The 17189-nt window shown below is 54.5% G+C and overlaps 3 protein-coding genes across 5 annotated transcripts; 2 read left to right on the forward strand and 1 right to left on the reverse strand.

Moving 5' to 3' along the window:
- The first annotated feature begins 3190 nt into the window (after positions 1–3190).
- On the forward strand, positions 3191–6417 carry Ube2m (ubiquitin conjugating enzyme E2 M). The gene is made up of 6 exons (XM_076839420.2): positions 3191–3876; positions 5007–5101; positions 5210–5248; positions 5350–5453; positions 5754–5817; positions 5901–6417. Exons 1-6 carry the CDS (start codon positions 3768–3770, stop codon positions 6039–6041), a joined length of 552 nt encoding a protein of 183 aa, XP_076695535.1. The 5' UTR covers positions 3191–3767; the 3' UTR covers positions 6042–6417.
- A 579-nt stretch (positions 6418–6996) lies between these two features.
- Chmp2a (charged multivesicular body protein 2A) lies at positions 6997–10360 on the forward strand. Of its 3 annotated transcripts, none has more exons than XM_076839415.2 (6): positions 6997–7137; positions 7781–7972; positions 9520–9699; positions 9781–9911; positions 9999–10060; positions 10145–10360. In XM_076839415.2, the coding sequence occupies exons 2-6, from the start codon at positions 7805–7807 to the stop codon at positions 10270–10272; spliced, it is 669 nt and encodes a 222-aa protein (XP_076695530.1). In that variant the 5' UTR covers positions 6997–7137; positions 7781–7804; the 3' UTR covers positions 10273–10360. The 3 variants fall into 3 exon arrangements, with proteins under 3 accessions (XP_076695530.1, XP_076695532.1, XP_076695531.1); XM_076839417.2 differs by lacking the exon at positions 6997–7137 and adding an exon at positions 7138–7205; XM_076839416.2 differs by lacking the exon at positions 6997–7137 and adding an exon at positions 7144–7169.
- Positions 10361–10753: 393 nt separating this feature from the next.
- Trim28 (tripartite motif containing 28) lies at positions 10754–17153 on the reverse strand. The gene is made up of 17 exons (XM_076839382.2): positions 16506–17153; positions 16105–16217; positions 15782–15914; positions 13791–13926; positions 13594–13710; positions 13406–13520; positions 13183–13329; positions 12975–13089; positions 12789–12895; positions 12669–12705; positions 12531–12576; positions 12204–12456; positions 11792–12111; positions 11585–11708; positions 11417–11503; positions 11187–11324; positions 10754–11094 (listed from the first exon to the last, which is right to left on the reverse strand). The coding sequence occupies exons 1-17, from the start codon at positions 16852–16854 to the stop codon at positions 10918–10920; spliced, it is 2514 nt and encodes an 837-aa protein (XP_076695497.1). The 5' UTR covers positions 16855–17153; the 3' UTR covers positions 10754–10917.
- Between the last annotated feature and the right edge of the window lie 36 nt (positions 17154–17189).

Consider the following 17189-nt stretch of genomic DNA (forward strand, 5'->3'; position numbering starts at 1 on the left):
CCACATACTGCCTGAAGACACATTTGTGAGACTCCTTTATACTTGGGAAGCCCTTTCCTAAGTTTGAAAGCTGGAAAGTTTTACCCTGAAATTCACATATTTCAAGACTTCCCTATTCCCATGTGTTTACAACCATAGTACTGAGTGGAGGATTCTATAGAAGGGACTCCAACTAGTTTGGAAAGCACAGACCACAGGCCCAGGTCCATTTCCTCCATCCTCTGGTCATAATGTTCCCATCATTCCAGCCACAGGAGTAGTTCCTCCCGCTCTGGCCCTGTGCACAGCCTGACCAGACTCCCCAACACTGAGAAGCCCCCATCAGGAATGCATTCAGTGGGGACTGGGGATGTAGCCCAGTGGTAGACCACTTACTAGCATGCACAAAGCCTTGGATTCGACCCAAAGAAAGAAAAGGAGGGAGGAGAAGAAAAATAAAACAATGCATTCAGTGACAAGTCACAGAAAATGTAGCTTGTAGCTGACAGCAGCTTGCATGTGCAGGTGCACATTCAGAACCCTGCAGACTTCAGGCCTGATGTTTCCAGGACACTGTGCCATTGGCTCTGTTAACCTAGCCATCTTCCACTTCCACATATTGACCAAGCCCTTGACAGAGCCCCTCCTCCCTAACCCCACTGGTGGGTGCCTTGGGTTCAGGTAACACGGATTAAAGGATTCAGGTGCAGGGGGTGGGGTTGTGGCTCAGGAAGAGTGCTTGCCTAGCATGTGTGAGGCACTGAGTTCAATCCTCAGCATCACATAATAAAATAAAGGTATTGGATCCACCTACAATTAACAAATGTTTTTTAAAAAAAGGGTTCTGGGGATGTGGCTCAAGCAGTATCATGCTCGCCTGACATGCACTGGACGCTGGGTTCGATCCTCAGCACCACATAAAAATAAAGATGTTGTGTCCACCAAGAACTAAAAAATAAATATTGAAAAATTCTCTCTCTCTCTTAAAAAAAAAAAAAGGGGGGGGGGAGGTTCTGGTGCAGCATGATCCAGTTTGAGCCCTAAGTCCCAGGCAGGGCATGAGTCAGCCTGGCCTTGACCTAGCACTTCCAGGAACAGCAACTTGGGCCTGTGTGTCCAAGCTTTTACAGGGGCATAGCTGTACCTTTCCCTTCCACTTGAAGTCATTTCAACCTTCAAAACTGGGGCCCTGGCCTATAAGCATATAAGCCAACCTGAGCCAGAGGCCACTCCTGTGACACAAGAGGGGTCATCCATCCCTATGATGACATTCACTATCCCCTCTGACCCCCAGACACTGGGCAGAATCCAAATCAGAAGAGTGGTCACTGGACCCTCAGCAGGCAAGTGTTACCATACTGTCAGCAGGGACAAGGGCGTGAACAGAACAGCTCAGCCCCACACAGTCATAGCCATAAAAGAAATCTGGCAAAGAAGTCCAGAAAGCCCTAGCAAGCGGGAACAGCGATAAAATGCCTGGCCTGCCTGTCCCTGAGCCAGTGGCTGGCCATACTGTTCACTCCCAAGCCCAGCACTCTCCTCTCAATGCTGATTCATGCAGTTATTCTCACCCCAGCCCTTCTATACACCTCCTTCTACACTCCTCAGCATTGCTGATTCTAGCTTCATCTCTGACCTAGAACCTACAGCCTCCCTCCCGCCCCTTCTTCTCCAAAACAAACCTGTCTTCCAACCTCCCAGAAGCTACAGTAAACACCCACAGTTGCACACACAACCCAGCTCCTGACTTCAGTTCAACCATCCCCTTCTCCCAAGTCTGCACTCCAGGACCCAATTCTTCCCATGTTGTTGCAGGACTGATGGTCCTTCACTGGATGGTGACATGTGAGGTCACAGACCATACAAGTCCCGCTTTGGCTAATTCAGCATCAACTCTCTGGGGGACCAATACCACATTCCTAGATGGGATCATCAGTAGATGGGCTTCAGCAACTAACTGGAGGATGGACACATGAACCAGGCTGGCCAGTAAGAACCACCCAGAGACTGTACTTAAACAGTCATCAACTCTCTTGAGGAAATGATCTCTATGAAAACAATCAGCCACAGAACGGTGTGGCTAAGAATGGTGAGTATGAAAGAAGAGCAGGAGAGAGAGAGAGAAGGGGAAAGGATAGGGGAGGAAGAGGGGAGGGGCCTTGTGAGTCCCAGAACTAGCCACGAGAAGCCTGAGGAAACTGAGATGGACAATGGAAGTCCTGCTGGCACCACACCCAAGCTGTCTGAGCGTCCATCCTTGCCCCCCCTCCCAATCCTTTCCAAGACTCAGCTCTCAAGGGAAAGGCAAAAGAGGATGCCGGGGTTTTATGACCGGGTCAACTAGTGGCCGGAGGAGCGAATCCGCCGAGGTGAGGGCTGCGGGCCAGTCCGGCAGGCTAGTGCTGCTGCCCTTTGGCAGAGGGCCAAGAAGTACACTAGCCTGACATCCCCCACGCGGCGCCGCCCCCGGTTTCCTTGGTGACGGCCGGAAGTCCCTGACTGGGCGCACCATTTCCTCCCGCCCTCCTGGCGGGCTGAGCTGTGATTGGGTCAGAGATAACCACGCCTGCGGAACCCCGAAAGCGGCGGGGAGGTACCAAGGAGGCGGTGCCCTTTGGTGGGTCCCGGCGAGCGAAGGGTGCCCCACCCCACAAGGGCCACTCTGGCCTGTAAACCTACACAGTAACCACCACTTTGTGGCACAATGTTTGTCTTTAAGAGACAGGGTGTTGCTTTGTCGCCCGTAACTCCTGGGCTAAAGAGATCCTCCTGCTTCAGCCTCCGAACAATACGAATTTTCTGTTAATTTACCTCAATCGAATTTCCATGAGGAAATCTTTGGATTTGCCTTAGGACACTGAGGGTGCTCGACCCTGCAACCTCTGAGCAACGATCCTGTCCTCGCCCATGTTCTACCTTTGTCTGTGACGTTTTGGGGGCAAGGATCTAGTCTGACCCACCACTATTGAGCTCCACTTGAATGCAACATTAAATGAACTCACGAAGAGCCAGGGGAAAGCACCTGCCCCACTCAAAGTTGGCTACAAGCATCACTTCCTGTACGGCCCGGCGAGGGTCCCCGGAAGTGAGCCCGGGACCGCTTAATCGTCACCTGCAGAAACGGAAATACCCGAGCCCAGCCGGAAAATCCCGAACCCCAAACCCCATCGCTCAGCAACGAGGGCTGAGGAGCTGCGCAGGCGCACAGCGCAGGCCCGGCAAGAAGAGCCGAAGAGGGCAGGCGGCGGAAACATCCGAAGCCGTGGGGCGCCAGAGGCCGTTGCCAATCTCTGCGCCAAAGCCTCTGCTACCAAGGAAGCCGAGCCTCCACCGGTACACGGCTACCACCACCGTGGCTGCCTCTTCCTCGTTCCATCCCGAGCCTCAACCCTTTGCAGAGGGAGCGAGTGAGCTCTGACCCGCGGGGACCAGGAAGCCCGGCATCTGCAGCCTTAGCTGGGCCTCGGAAGACCTGAGCGGGCGAGGGGGAGGAGGGAGCGGCCGGGAGAAGGTGGGGCGGGGCCGATCGGGCCCGAGAATAGCCGAATCTGCCCGAACGCCGCCGAGCGAGACCGAGGCGCTGGGCCAGGCCAGAGCCGGACTACGGGAGCCGAGGCGGGCCGCGCGGTGGGCGCGGAGCAGCGCGGCAGGCCGGGCGGGCGGCGGCAGCAGCGGAGGAGGCCGCGGCAGCGGGTCCAAGGAGCGGAAGAGGCGCGGACGGCAGCGGGGGGCCGGGTGGCCGGGGTCCCGGGCCCCGCGGCGGCGGCGGCAGCGGCGGCGGCGGCAGGATGATCAAGCTGTTCTCGCTGAAGCAGCAGAAGAAGGAGGAGGAGTCGGCCGGCGGCACCAAGGGCAGCAGCAAGAAGGCGTCGGCGGCGCAGCTGCGAATCCAGAAGGGTATTGGTCGGGGGATGGGGGTTGGGGCCGGGGGGGGCGTCGGAGGACAGGGCCCAGGGGAGGGCAATGAGGGAGTCAGGAATGGGGAAATGTGGTCTCCGAGGGTCAGGGATGGTGGGCCGCGGATGTGGCGTGTCGGAGGTCAGAACTTGAGCACTGTGATGCCGAAAGCGGGGTTAGGGTAAGGCGGCCACTAGGGAGGGTCACATAAGAGACCCGCTAGCGGGGGCTTGGGATATTCTGAAGGCCTGACGTCTGGTATTAGGGCCCTTGAATCTGAGTATAAGGTGGGGGTGCGGGGGCTTGAGAGTCTGGAGGTCAGACCAGAACTTGGCTTTGGGGTGAAGGTCCAGAGGGATAGCGAGCACCGAGAATTGGGGAAATGAGTAAGAGACAGTTTAGTATATGATGCTGGGATCGCTGGGAATCTGAGTCAGAAAAGGGCCCCAGACTCATGGGTTTGGGGGTTAGACAGTAGTTTGGAGTTTGTGGAGCTGGAAGGGTTAGTGGGTGTCAGAGGCTGAAGAGGGAAATTTAGGCTATCATGCTGGGAATCTCAAGAGTCACAAGGAGTGGGAAGGTGAGAAAGTGTGAGGGTCAGACGGGAACCTGCGTTTGAGATGAGGAGGAGGAGTGTTTGGATACAGAGGGGACAATTTAGGGTATGGTGAGCCAAGGTCGTTGAGTTTGGATGGATGAATAAACACTGTGAAGAGTGGAAGTCATGACTGGGGAGCCTGGGGTTAGGATGTTCAGAGGCTGTTAGATGCCAGGACTTTCAGAATGGGGGCCACATGAGAGTGGAGTCACTTGGGGAACTGAGTTTGGGGGTGTTTAGGGCTGTGAATTTAGTAGAATTAGTGCTCACCTTGGCCCAGGTGGTGGGACAATTAAAGATGCATGTTTTCTGTGTGCTGTGTATCCAGAAGAGCCCACCCAGAGACTGGAACAGAGAAAGCAGAGAATACAGAATGGGTTAGAGGTGAGGTGTGGAAACATAGCGCAAGACAGAGCCCATAGATTCTGTGATGAATCCATCAGGACTTTCTGACACCTGTGCAGAGCTCCCTCCTTTCTCTCATGAGCCTCTTCCTCCCTCTCTGGCCTCTTTCTCTGCTGCCCAAATGCAGACATAAACGAGCTGAACCTGCCCAAAACCTGTGACATCAGCTTCTCAGACCCGGACGACCTCCTCAACTTCAAGCTGGTTATCTGTCCTGATGAGGTAAGTGTGGCCCAACTTGTACTGGCCAGACTCCCAAGAACAGAGCAAGAGAAGGGATACTTTGGCTCTGCAGGATGAGGCCCTACCACCTTCTCTCTTCCCTCCCAGGGCTTCTACAAGAGTGGGAAGTTTGTGTTCAGTTTTAAGGTGAGTCCCAAATGGGCAGAGGTAGCTCCATGGACTGAGGAGGCAGCATCTGAGGCCCTGTTGGGCACCTACCCACCTCCTTTTTCTTTTCCTGGAGCTAGGTGGGCCAGGGTTACCCACATGATCCCCCCAAGGTGAAGTGTGAGACGATGGTTTATCACCCCAATATTGACCTCGAGGGCAACGTCTGCCTCAACATCCTCAGGTAAGGGCACTGGCCCTCCACTTCCTTCCCCAGCCCTACCTGCCAGTCCCCCTTATAGCTAACTGCATCACTCTCCGTCCCTTCTCTTCCCCCTTATGGCCTGCATCCCTCTGTCCCGTTATCTCCAAGTCATCTTCCTAATGGCCCAACCCGACTTTTTCCATGGCCTGTCCTGCTCCCTGCCTCCCTAGTTTCTCAAATCCTCACTCCTGCATGCCCTGACCCTGACCTGTTCAGTACCACCAGAGCCTATAGTGGCCTCCCACTCACCAGCCTGACCCTGATGCTTTCTGCCCACAGAGAGGACTGGAAGCCAGTCCTTACGATAAACTCCATAATTTATGGCCTGCAGTATCTCTTCTTGGTGAGTAGGAGTGGGCATTTGGGATTGGGGAGGTTGGCTTTCTTCCTCTCTGGCCTGTTGACCCCCACTTGTACTGGTCACAGGAGCCCAACCCTGAAGACCCACTGAACAAGGAGGCTGCGGAAGTCCTGCAGAACAACCGGCGGCTATTTGAACAGAATGTGCAGCGCTCCATGAGGGGTGGCTACATCGGCTCCACCTATTTCGAGCGCTGCCTGAAATAGGGTTGGCATATACCTGCCCCCGCCAGGGCCACCAGCCCAGGCATTCCCTGCAAATATTTATTGGGGGCCACGGGGTGGGGGGGTGGGGGCAACCGGTGGGGGGAATCCTCTGCCTTGGCCTTGCCTCCCCTCTCTGCTACCTGCCCCTAGTTATTTTTTTTTAACCATCACGTGATTATGGTCGGCGCTGTCTCCCCCCGACCTGCTCAGCGATGGGAAATGAATTGGCTTGTCTAGCCCCCCCGCTGGGTGCTGTCCAGCCCCCCACTCTGGGCTGTGGGGTGGGTGGGCAAGGGGCCTGGGTAACTGGGCCCAAGCAACCCACCTCTCCACCACCGGAGGTCCCACCAGGCTATTAAAGGGGAATGTTACTGCATGGCCTCTGCCTCTTCCTTCTGTGGGATGGGAGGGTCAGTAAGGTCCTTCAGGGGTCTGAAGGGGGTGAGGGCAGTGGAAAGTGGATGGTTGCAGGTGAGGTGGCATTTGGTCACCCTACAAAGACTGGCTGGTACCTGGGATGGCCTTGGGTCGGGTGGGATGACGCTTGCTCTGGGGTGAGGAGGACAGGCCTCTAATCTGTGGCTTCCTGGCACCTGTCAGCGCGTAACATCTCCAGCTTTGCCCCTTTTTGCCATGTGCGGGACACGGAGGGGGCTCCTGTTTGGCGCTGTCCGAGGCCTCAGGCAGAAGTCAGGGTTGCACGGATGAACTGTGCCCTAAGCGGTGGCACGGGGGCCCTCCAGAATGTCTAGACTGAAGGCACCCAGAGATGCACTTCTCGCCTGCCGACGCCACCCGCGCCCTAGCTCGGTTCACTGGGGCGGGACTCCGATCCAGGGAACGCCCTCGGACCTTTGGCAAAGATACGGGAACTGGTGCGCAGGCGCTTGGGCGCCGGCCTATCTTAGTGCGCGTGCGCGCCAGCTACTTCCCAGCATTCCGAGTGTGGGTGGGGCCTGTGACGTCGAGTCGTTTAATCCGGAAACGGCGGCGGCGGCGACCACAGAACCGAGAGGCCTTCGTTAGTGGGTACGCCAGGGATCTGAGCAAGTGGCGCGTGACCCGGAAGCGGAAGCAAGTCCCTGTGCCAGCTCCGGTGAGTGGCTCCTGCTGGGCCGCAGGTCCCGGGTGGGTGGCGGTGTACGAAGGTTTCTCTAGGCTTAGGTATCCAGGGTCAGGCTCCTCCCTGGGACCCAGTCCTCGTCATCTGGGCCCCCCACACACACCGCCATGCCCTTGTTGCGACAGGGCCCCCGACGTTCCAGACCCAGCCCTCGGTGTACAGGGTGCCAGTGCCTCCGACTGCCCTCCGGAGTTTCCTCAGCAGTCGGGGACCCCAATCCTGGTGCCACTGTCCACCCTCAGAGCCCCCAGATCCACCTTGTTCGGGGCTTTCACCCATCCTGCCCTCTTTTGGTGCTCAGGGTCTGTCTTATCCCGGCATACCCATTCACCCATTTCCAGTCTCAGTCCGTGGAAAACCCCAGGGCCACACCCCTGGGTCTGAAAGGGGAGCCCAAACTTCCACACCCTGAAATTGCTGGGAAACGTGAAGGAGCTTGGGCTGGCATAATGGATAATTTCTTTTCTGACTGTCCCTGAGGGGCATTCTAAAGCTCCTATCTGAGGCTTTGTTCACACCTCCTGTCCTCACTCCAGTCTCCCTATGTGAGCCTGTTCTGCCTCTTGCCCTCCTTCTGGGCACAACACCCTATAGCTGCCCCTCACATCTGTCCCAGGCCTGCCAGCGGGCTCCAGCCACCATGGACCTGTTGTTTGGGCGCCGGAAGACACCAGAGGAGCTACTGCGGCAGAACCAGCGGGCCCTGAACCGCGCCATGCGGGAGCTGGACCGGGAGAGACAGAAACTAGAGACCCAGGAGAAGAAAATCATCGCGGATATTAAAAAGATGGCCAAGCAGGGCCAGATGGTAAGTGCCAATGATCAGGGGCAAAGTGCCAGCTCTCAGCCAGATACTGTTGTGATGACAGTGGACGAGACAGGACACCGGAAAACAAGTCCTTTGAGGAATGCTGAGTAAAGAATGAAGAGGGGTCCCTTAGTTTGGGGATCTGGAAGTCTTATCTATGTTAGTGCTGTCAGCCAAAGTGTGAACAATGAGAGTAGGTCTTCAGATCTGGCAAGGGGGTGCATCCAGCAGACACTGGAGAGCCTTAGCAAACTGGGGGCCAGACGGCTCAGAATTAGCTCTATGAAGGGCTGGAGGACAAGAGTAATATTTGGCCAAAAGAAAGGAAGTCAACTAGTAGGGAGAGCACTAAGAAGGGAGCAGAGCCTTTGAGGGGTGACTGTTTCTGAGCAGCTATAAAGCACGAGGAAGATGTTTAGTCTTAGTTTTATAGTACTTGGGAATCAAACTTTGAGGTGTTTTGAGACAGGTTCTTGCTAACTTGCTGAGGCTAGCCTCAAAACTTGGGATCCTTCAGCCTTGACCTTCCAAGTCAATGGGATTACACATGTGCACCACTATGTTTGGCTTGGTATATTTCAGGACACAGCCTTCGCTGGAGGCTTTAAGTGAAAGAGGCAAAAGAGTTTTTGATGTTTTGTTGTGCACTGGGAATTAAACCCAGGGTCACTTTGATCACTGAGCTACTACATCCCCAGTCCTTTGAGACAGGATCTTGAATTGCTGCAGTTGGCCTCAAACTTGCAATCCTACTGCCTCAGCCTCCTTAGTGTTGGGATTACAGTTGTGCGCCACTACATAAAATAACTATGTAGGTTATTTTTGCCCTGGTAGGGATCCAAGCCTTGTGTGTGCTAGTAGGCAAGCACTCTGTGAGGGCTCCATCCCCAGCAATGAGGCAGATTCTTTGTGTAGAGTGAATTAAAGGAAGTCTGGGCCTGCCTTCCAACATTTGGGGATCAGGAAGACCTTACATGATAGAAGGGTAAACTGGGCATGGTAGTGCATGCCTATAATCCCAGCAGCTCAAGAGGCTGAGGCAAGTGGATCATGAGTTCAAAGCCAGCCTCAGCAAAAATGAGCACTATGCAATTCAGACCCTATCTCTAAATAAAATGCAAAAAAGGACTAAAGATGTGGCTCCATACCCACCCTCCCAGTTCAATCCCTGATATCTACCCCCTGCTTTAAGAAAAAAAAAAGCTTCAAAAAAAAAAAATTAAAGAGGGCTAGGGATGTACCTCAGTGATAAAGGCCCCCAGGTTTAAATCCCTGGTTAAAAAAGTGACCCTTCAGGGCTGGGGAAGTGGCTCAAGCAGTAGTGCGCTCGCCTGCCATGCGTGCGGCCCAGGTTCGATCCTCAGCACCACAAAGATGTTGTGTCCGCCAAAAACTAAAATATTAAAAAAAATTCTCTACTCACAATGATAAATTAAAATCTTAAAAAAAAAAAGTGACCTTTCTATTAGCTACATAAAGATCTTTGGAGACCCCAATATTAAAACATAATTTCATGACCTCATCTTTGATACTCCCCTATTCCACAGGATGCTGTGCGCATCATGGCAAAAGACTTGGTGCGTACCAGGCGCTATGTACGCAAGTTTGTGTTGATGCGCGCCAATATCCAGGCTGTGTCCCTCAAGATACAGACATTGAAGTCCAACAACTCAATGGCACAAGCCATGAAGGGTGTTACCAAGGCCATGGGCACCATGAACAGACAGGTATTTCTTTCCCAGTTTCTCTTTCCACCCCACCCCACCCCCACTGACCCTACTGACCCAAGTCACCCTACCTATTTCCAGCTGAAATTGCCCCAGATCCAGAAGATCATGATGGAGTTTGAGCGGCAGGCAGAGATCATGGACATGAAGGAGGAGATGATGAATGATGCCATTGATGATGCCATGGGGGACGAGGAGGATGAAGAGGAGAGGTGTGGGAAACTGGGTGGTTAAGGTGGGGATGTTTTCCTGATCCTCAACCTGTGCATAGATCTCAACAAGTTCCTCCTCTTCCCTAGTGATGCTGTTGTGTCCCAGGTCCTGGATGAGCTGGGACTAAGCCTGACGGATGAACTGTCAAGTGAGTGCTGCAAACCCTCAAGATTTCCCACCCACAGCCCTTGGCCATTCTCCCTACTCTAACCCTAACTTTTCCCCTTTTCAGATCTCCCCTCGACTGGAGGCTCACTGAGTGTGGCTGCTGGTGGGAAGAAGGCAGAGGCCACAGCTTCAGCCCTGGCTGATGCAGACGCAGATCTGGAAGAGAGACTCAAGAACCTAAGAAGGGACTGATGACCCCACTGCCAAGGGGGATGTCCGGAACAGGCACCCAGGGTCTTTACCATTCCCTCTGTAATAAAATTGGACACTTAATCCCAAACCTGTGTGAGTAGCCTCACATGGGACCCAAATTCCATACTGGTTGGGGTTTGGCACTAGGTTGGACAAGCAGCTGACCAGGCATACTCAGGGATTTGGGGGCCCTGCTGTCTCTGACCCAATGGCAAACTCCCTCAACAGTGCAACACCCAACAAGGTTTGACCTGGAAGTGGCTTGATGAGAACTTTAAGACACTAGTGTACATCCACCACCCTGTATATATGACCTCTTCCTCCAATGCCAAGAACCGCCTGAGGGATGTTCTTCGCCACACCCAATTCAGGCCCTCTGAAAAAAAGGGCCCTGGGAGCCAAGTGCTTGATGGAAGTAAGGAGTATATGCAGGCAGAGACCAAGCCCCAGGACTATAGCCCCCAACCAGCCAAGGCCTGAGGAACTGGTGAAGTTTTTATTAAATCCATAGAAGTAAAAACCATTTTTGTGAGGGACTGGGGATGGGGCCACCAAGGAGTAGGAGTTAGGCCACCAGGGTTGGGATAAGGATGGGGTAACAGGACAAATCAGAGCTGGGCTGGCCAGGCCATAAGGGCCCCAGCTTTAGGGGCCATCACCAGGGCCTCCAGACAGCTCCTGGGAACTCAGGCCAGCACTGGGCAGGCTCAGCGGCGGGGGCTCCACCAGCACAGCAGAAAACTTGGTGTCACCGAAGGCCTCATTCATGCGCGTCTCGAAGAAGCGCTGCAGGCCGATGATGGACTGCACATCCGCCTTGTCCTGGGACAGGGCAAGGGTGCACAATGGGTGGGTAGTCCCTGGCTTCCTCCTCCCACTTCCCCCACAACCATGCCCTCATTCTACAGGCTCACCTCTGTCAACTTGTTGAACTGCTTGAACATGCGGCCCACATCCTGGGCAAACTCTTGGGGGGAGCTGTAAGGGGGTGACAATTTCTCCTGGAGGCGAGCACGAATCAAGGTCAGGTCCAGGGTGCCACCAGGTTGCTCCTACAGGCAAGAGACAACATACACTTCTGACCTTTGACAGTGGAAATCCAGCATACTCCACCTCTACTCTTAGACTCTAGGAATCAACATACCAGAGAGAAAGTAGAATCGGTAGCCAGTTGGTGCAGAGGGCGGCAGGGTTCATGGCAGAATAGTGCCAGGAGGACACGCTCACATTTCTACAATAGATGCCAGAGCTATAATACAGAACATAGATCAAACCCACTATGCCAACCATATCTCAGCAGCTCAGCCCTTACCCTCTGGTTGGCTGGTGAGAGCTTAGCAACCACGCCAGTGTTGTCGGCACCATCCAGGCTAAGGCTGCCATCCTCCTCCTTCAGGTCAGGGAGCACATGGCAGAGGGAGCAACTCCACTCCTCCCTGGTGTGAAAAAAAGGAGGGAATGCACAGGAACCTGCCCAATTTTCATGCCTTACCCAGACCCCACCCAGCCTCATACACACCCTGGCACATCCTGCAAGGCAGGCAGGTGGCAGTCCAGATGGAAGCAAAACTCGCACTGGTTGCACATGACCAAGTCACCTGGCTTCTGGCATACACGGCAAATGGTGGCACTGTCGTCCAGGGTACCTGGGCCACCAGCTGGGGCTGAAGTACCCTCTGGAGCCACCACCTCTAGGCCTGAGCTGGTGCTGCCACTAGGTGAGGCCAAACGGGGACCTTCAGTGCCAGAGCCCTCAGCCAGAGCCATCAGCACAGGCTTGGTCTCAGGGCCCTCAGTGGCAGCAGGAGGGGCTCCAATAGCAGCCTCCGTCTCTTCCTCCTACAAGGTAGTGAAAGGTGTTCAAGAGAGAAGCCTGCCAGACCCTGGTGACCAAATGCCACCTTTCCAATGGTCCCTTGGGACAAGCTCACCTTAACAATAGCCATGCCAGGCAGGGGCGGTGCACCAGGGGCTCCCGGAGGCATGCTCCCTGGCTGACCAGCAGCCGCTGCAGCAGCACCACGTTCAATAACTATGAGGTTGTAGTCCTCAGTGGTGCTGCCTGGAAAGACCTTGAAGACGGGTGGCTGGCTATCAGCTGTAAGGTCCAGGTCCAGGCGTTCAAGGCTCACCCGTGGCACCTTCCGCATGAGGCCGCTCACCTCACCCTCACCTGAGCGGGCTCTATAAGCAGACCTTGGCTTAAGCATCCACTTGTCCCTATCCCTCACCCCACTCCACTAAGGAAGGCCACTCACCGCTTCATGCCTGATACATGTGGTTCTGCACTTGAATAGGGATCATCTATTGAGAACACAAATATGAAGATGCCTAAGTGGGGTAGACACAGAGCATTATCATGTCCTCTCACCCTGCCCCCAGAAAGACCCACTCACCTGACCCAAAGCCATAACCTTCCTGTACCTCCATTGGCTGCAAACAGAGCAGAGCAAGAGAACCTCAGTCTCGATTCGACCCTATTGCCCTGCTCTCCCTGGGTCCTCTCCCCTGCTCACCTGGCCGCTACCAGAGCCTTGCTTGCTCAGAGGCCCTGGAGCTCTTGGAGGAGCCATGGGCGCAGGGCCCGTGGAATTGCTACCAGGACGCTCAGCCACAATCTTGCCTGAAGAAAAAAAAAAGCTAAGTAGGTACAGTCTCTAGGGTGGCACCAAAGTAGAACAAGCGCAAAAACTGGAACCCACCAAATGCCTCGGCACTCTTGGTCCAGGCGTTGAGGTCCCACTGAAACTTCATCTCACCATGTGGCTCCACGGGATCCACAATCATCTTGAGGGCTCGGTGCAACTGAAAATAGATCTGGTGGGACAAGTAAGTGGGACATTAACACTGGACAACAAATAGAACCCCAGAGTGCAGGGGTCCACCCAACTGTAGCCCACCACCGCACACCAGCTTCTTAGAAAGCAGTAGAGCTGTGTTGTTGTCACTTTCCAAAGCCCAAGAGGCAAAGCGCAGGATATGCTCCTGATGCTTCTGGATTTTGGTCATGGTCCAGTGCTGCCTCTCCAGACGCTCCTGCTGCCCTTCAGTCACTTTCTGTGGGTAAAAGTGAACAAGGTCAGCAAGGAAAGCAGTGGGTACCCAGGTACTCCTCCACCTGCACAAGGTTTACCTGGGCATCATTGACCAGCACTCGGCCACGCTTGTTAAGCTCCTTCATGATCTGCAGGATGGCCATCTTGACATCCACCTGCACACGCTTCTGCACATCAGATACCTGGCGGATCCTAGAGGACAAGGTAGGTCAACCTGGGAAGTGTCTTACCCAGGGTTCCCCACACCTCTCACATCCACACTTACGAGCTGCGAACCTCCTTGGTGCTCTTCTGCAATGTGGCATGTTTGTCCCCAAGGCGCTTCACCAATGAGGCCAGGAGCTTGCGCTGGTTCCTCACTGCATCCTCCAGGAACTGGTACCTGAGAGCAAAAAAGGTTTACCTGAATGCTGAGCCCAAGAAGAAGTGGCATCCACCCACCCGCTGTGCTCTGGGACTCACTGGTGGTCCTTGTGGGCGTTGAGCTGGCAGTCCCGGCAGGTGAGGGTATCACAGCTCTCACAGAACAGCACAAGGGGTTCATGCTTATGCACATTGCAATACACAGTACGTTCACCATCCCGAGACTTGGCCGGCCCTGAGAAGTTAAGAACCATGAGGCTGGACCCTACTCTTGGCCAATTCTAACTGGGCCAGTAGACAGAGCTTGGGATATTTCCTGTCTATTCTATTGAGAAAGCCCAGATGGCACATGGCAGTGGCTCCTTGCTCCCCAATCTCCCCCAGCTTGCTCAAGAAAAAACTCCATTTCTATTAGCTTCCATGAGAGACAATAAAAGATTAACGATGACAGCCTGTCAGGGCTGGGGTTGTGGCTCAGTGGTAGAGTGCTTGCCTGGTATGTGAGTCACTGGGTTCAATTCTCAGCACATTAAAATAAAGTATATATATTAAAAATAAAGGCTGAGGGGCTGGGGATGTGGCTCAAGCGGTAGCGCGCTCGCCTGGCATGCGTGCGGCCAGGGTTCGATCCTCAGCACCACATACAAACAAAGATGTTGTGTCCGCTGATAACTAAAAAATAAATATTAAAATTCTCTCTCTCCCCCTCTCTCTTTAAAAAATAAATAAATAAATAAATAGATAGATAAATAAATAAAGGCTGAGATTGTGACTCAGAGGTAGAGCTCATGCCTGGCATGCCTGGGGCACTAGATTCGATCCTCAGCACCACATTAAAACAAAAAGGTATTGCGTCCATCTACAACTCAAAATTAAATATTTATTTTTTTAAGTATTTATTTGCAAACAAATAAGTGGCTGGGGCTCAGCGGTAGCGCACTTGCCTGGCATGTGTGGGGCACTGGGTTCATTCTCAGTACCACAAATTAACAAGTAAAAAAAAAGATGACAGCTTATCAATAGAGAACTCATTACTCTCTACTTGAAACTTATCTGGGTGATTGTTCAGTGTTCTGCCCACCTACAAAACATCTTCCAATTGGCTACCTTTCTCCTCTTTCATTGTTGTCTTCCCTCTTCCCTAATAAAAAGAATTCCTTACAAATGAAAGACCCTTAGGATACCCAGCTGAGACTTCTCAAAGTAGGAGATAAAATGTTACAATAGGACTCTCAGAATGTTACAGGTTCACTCTCTGGGGCAGGGTCCTGGTGTTAAGAGTAATACCACTAAAAACCAACAAGCCAATAACTCCCACACCAGTCTCCCCATTAGAAAATCAGGCACATCAATCTCTTTCCTGCTCAACACTAATCAAGTCCTAACTATACTGATCAGGCCTGAATTATGTAGCACATAACAGAGATCAATCAGACCTAGGTTTCTATGCAGCCCACCTCCTTCAACATTGGCCAAGAACCTGAAAGCTGGGACCTCTGCAGATCCCTGCCCATTCCTCCCAGTTCAGCTCCTCAGGACCCACAGCTATCAAACTCCACTATCACACAAACCCCTTTCCAACCCAAACTCACATACTCAGAAAAACCTACAAATACATAACTAAGCTTTAGGTAGGATACGTCAACCTCAACAGCTGACATATTCCAGTACTCACCCCATCAATGATGGTCCAGAAACTCCACTTTCCCCAGTGCAAGTCTAAAGCCAAGTGCCAGGGATCCCAAAACCCAGTAAGCCCCTCATATCTTGTTTTTTATGTAACTGCATATGTTCAGCCCTTCACCAACCTGGGCCCTATCTGACAGGGTGCTTCCAAGAAGACCTTCTTGAATCCTCAGTACCCCTGTAGCTGAGGGCCCCCATGCCTCCCCCACCCATGGCCTTTTTTTATCTTCCACCTAGGCTCCCAGAGAAACTGCAAACCAGAGCCTAGGCAGAACTATTTTTTGAGTTCTGCCCTCAGGCTTTTTGGAAGGTACCACCCTAGAACCCACCTCCAGATGAAAACCAGCACTATAAGAAACTAAAGACATACATAGGGCAGCTCCAGCTACAACCCCACCACATACCAGTAGAGCGCACAGTGTGGTCCTTGGTGTACTTCACCCGCTGGTGAGCCTCCACACATGTCTCACATAGTGGCTCCGAGCACTCCACACAATAGCTGGTGGCTGGAGCATTATCCTCACAGCTAGTGCAGCACTGTCAGGGAAAAGACAGGATCACAAAAAGCAGGACAACCTGATAGATCCGGGTTTACCTCCCAGGAAATACATCGCGAGAATATGGTGGGTCTGTCTGTTCCTCAAGCTAGGCAACCCACCAGGGCTGTGATATTACCTACAAACTAACAACTGGAGCTGATACTAGGTTCCTCTAAAGCAGAACGCACCTGGTTCGCATCTTGGGCATCGGAGGAAGCCTTGCTGCCACTATCCCGCATGAAGTAATTCTCCACGATGTCTTTGGAGAAGCATTGTTGCTTGCACACCGGACAGTCCACCACTGTGAAAGGCAGAGAGGCAGGGATTTGAGAACGACGCTCGCTTGCACCTAGGCTGAACCCCCATTCTCCGGCGGCAGCGACCCTCCACTCCCCGAGCCAGATTTCCTCCAACTTCAGTCAGACGCCCATCTCAGGCCCCACTGTTACCACGAAGGCCCACAACCCGCTCAGGCCAAACCCTGTCGCGGCCCCCGTAAGCTCGCACAGGCGCAGTCCAGGGTCTCGGCGCCGCGTCCGGATCAGGGGTTGCGGGGAGGGGGAGGGGCGCCCCGCCACCCGGTACTCACCGGCGCCGTCGCCCGCTGCGCCGCCATCCCCCGAGCTATTGGGAGCGGCAGGCGCTGCAGGCCCGAGGCAGGCACTACAGGCCGAGTGCAAGCAGGGGAGCAATCGCGGCTCCCTCTCCGGCCGCAGGCGCTCCCGGCACACGCCACAGTGCTCCAGCAGCTCCAGAGCTTCGCCACCGCCCCCCGCAGGCGAGGACGCAGAGGCCGAGGCCGAGGCCGAGGCCGCGGCCGCGGCCGAAGAGGCGGAGGAGCGCTTCTCGCCGCCCGCCGAGCCTTCGCCTGGGCCAGGACTGCCCGAGGCAGCCGAGGCCGCGGCCGCTGAGGCCGCCGCCGCCGCCGAGGCCGCCATTCACACGCCGCCGGGGGCGCCCAGGGGGGAGGAGGGGCGCGGGGCCCGCCGCGCAGGCGCAGACCCACTCGCCGCCAACGGCTGGGCCGCCGCCGACGCCGCGAGGCCGAGCGCCGCCACGCGTCTCTGGGGGTTGCCGGTGGCCGCGTGCGGGGCGCTGCTGAGGCAGGGCCGACTGCTGCCTGATCACCTCGCAACGGCGCCACCCAAGCCTCCTCCTCAGCTACCGCCGAGACTCGCGCCACAAGCTCGGCGTACAACCGCCCGACCGCGCGCCCGCTCGCAGAAAGAGCCGCGGTTTGGGGGCGGGACAGAAATAACTGGCGCCGACGCCG

This window comes from Callospermophilus lateralis, chromosome 18 (assembly GCF_048772815.1).
Source record: "Callospermophilus lateralis isolate mCalLat2 chromosome 18, mCalLat2.hap1, whole genome shotgun sequence".
NCBI classification, from domain to species: domain Eukaryota; kingdom Metazoa; phylum Chordata; class Mammalia; order Rodentia; family Sciuridae; genus Callospermophilus; species Callospermophilus lateralis.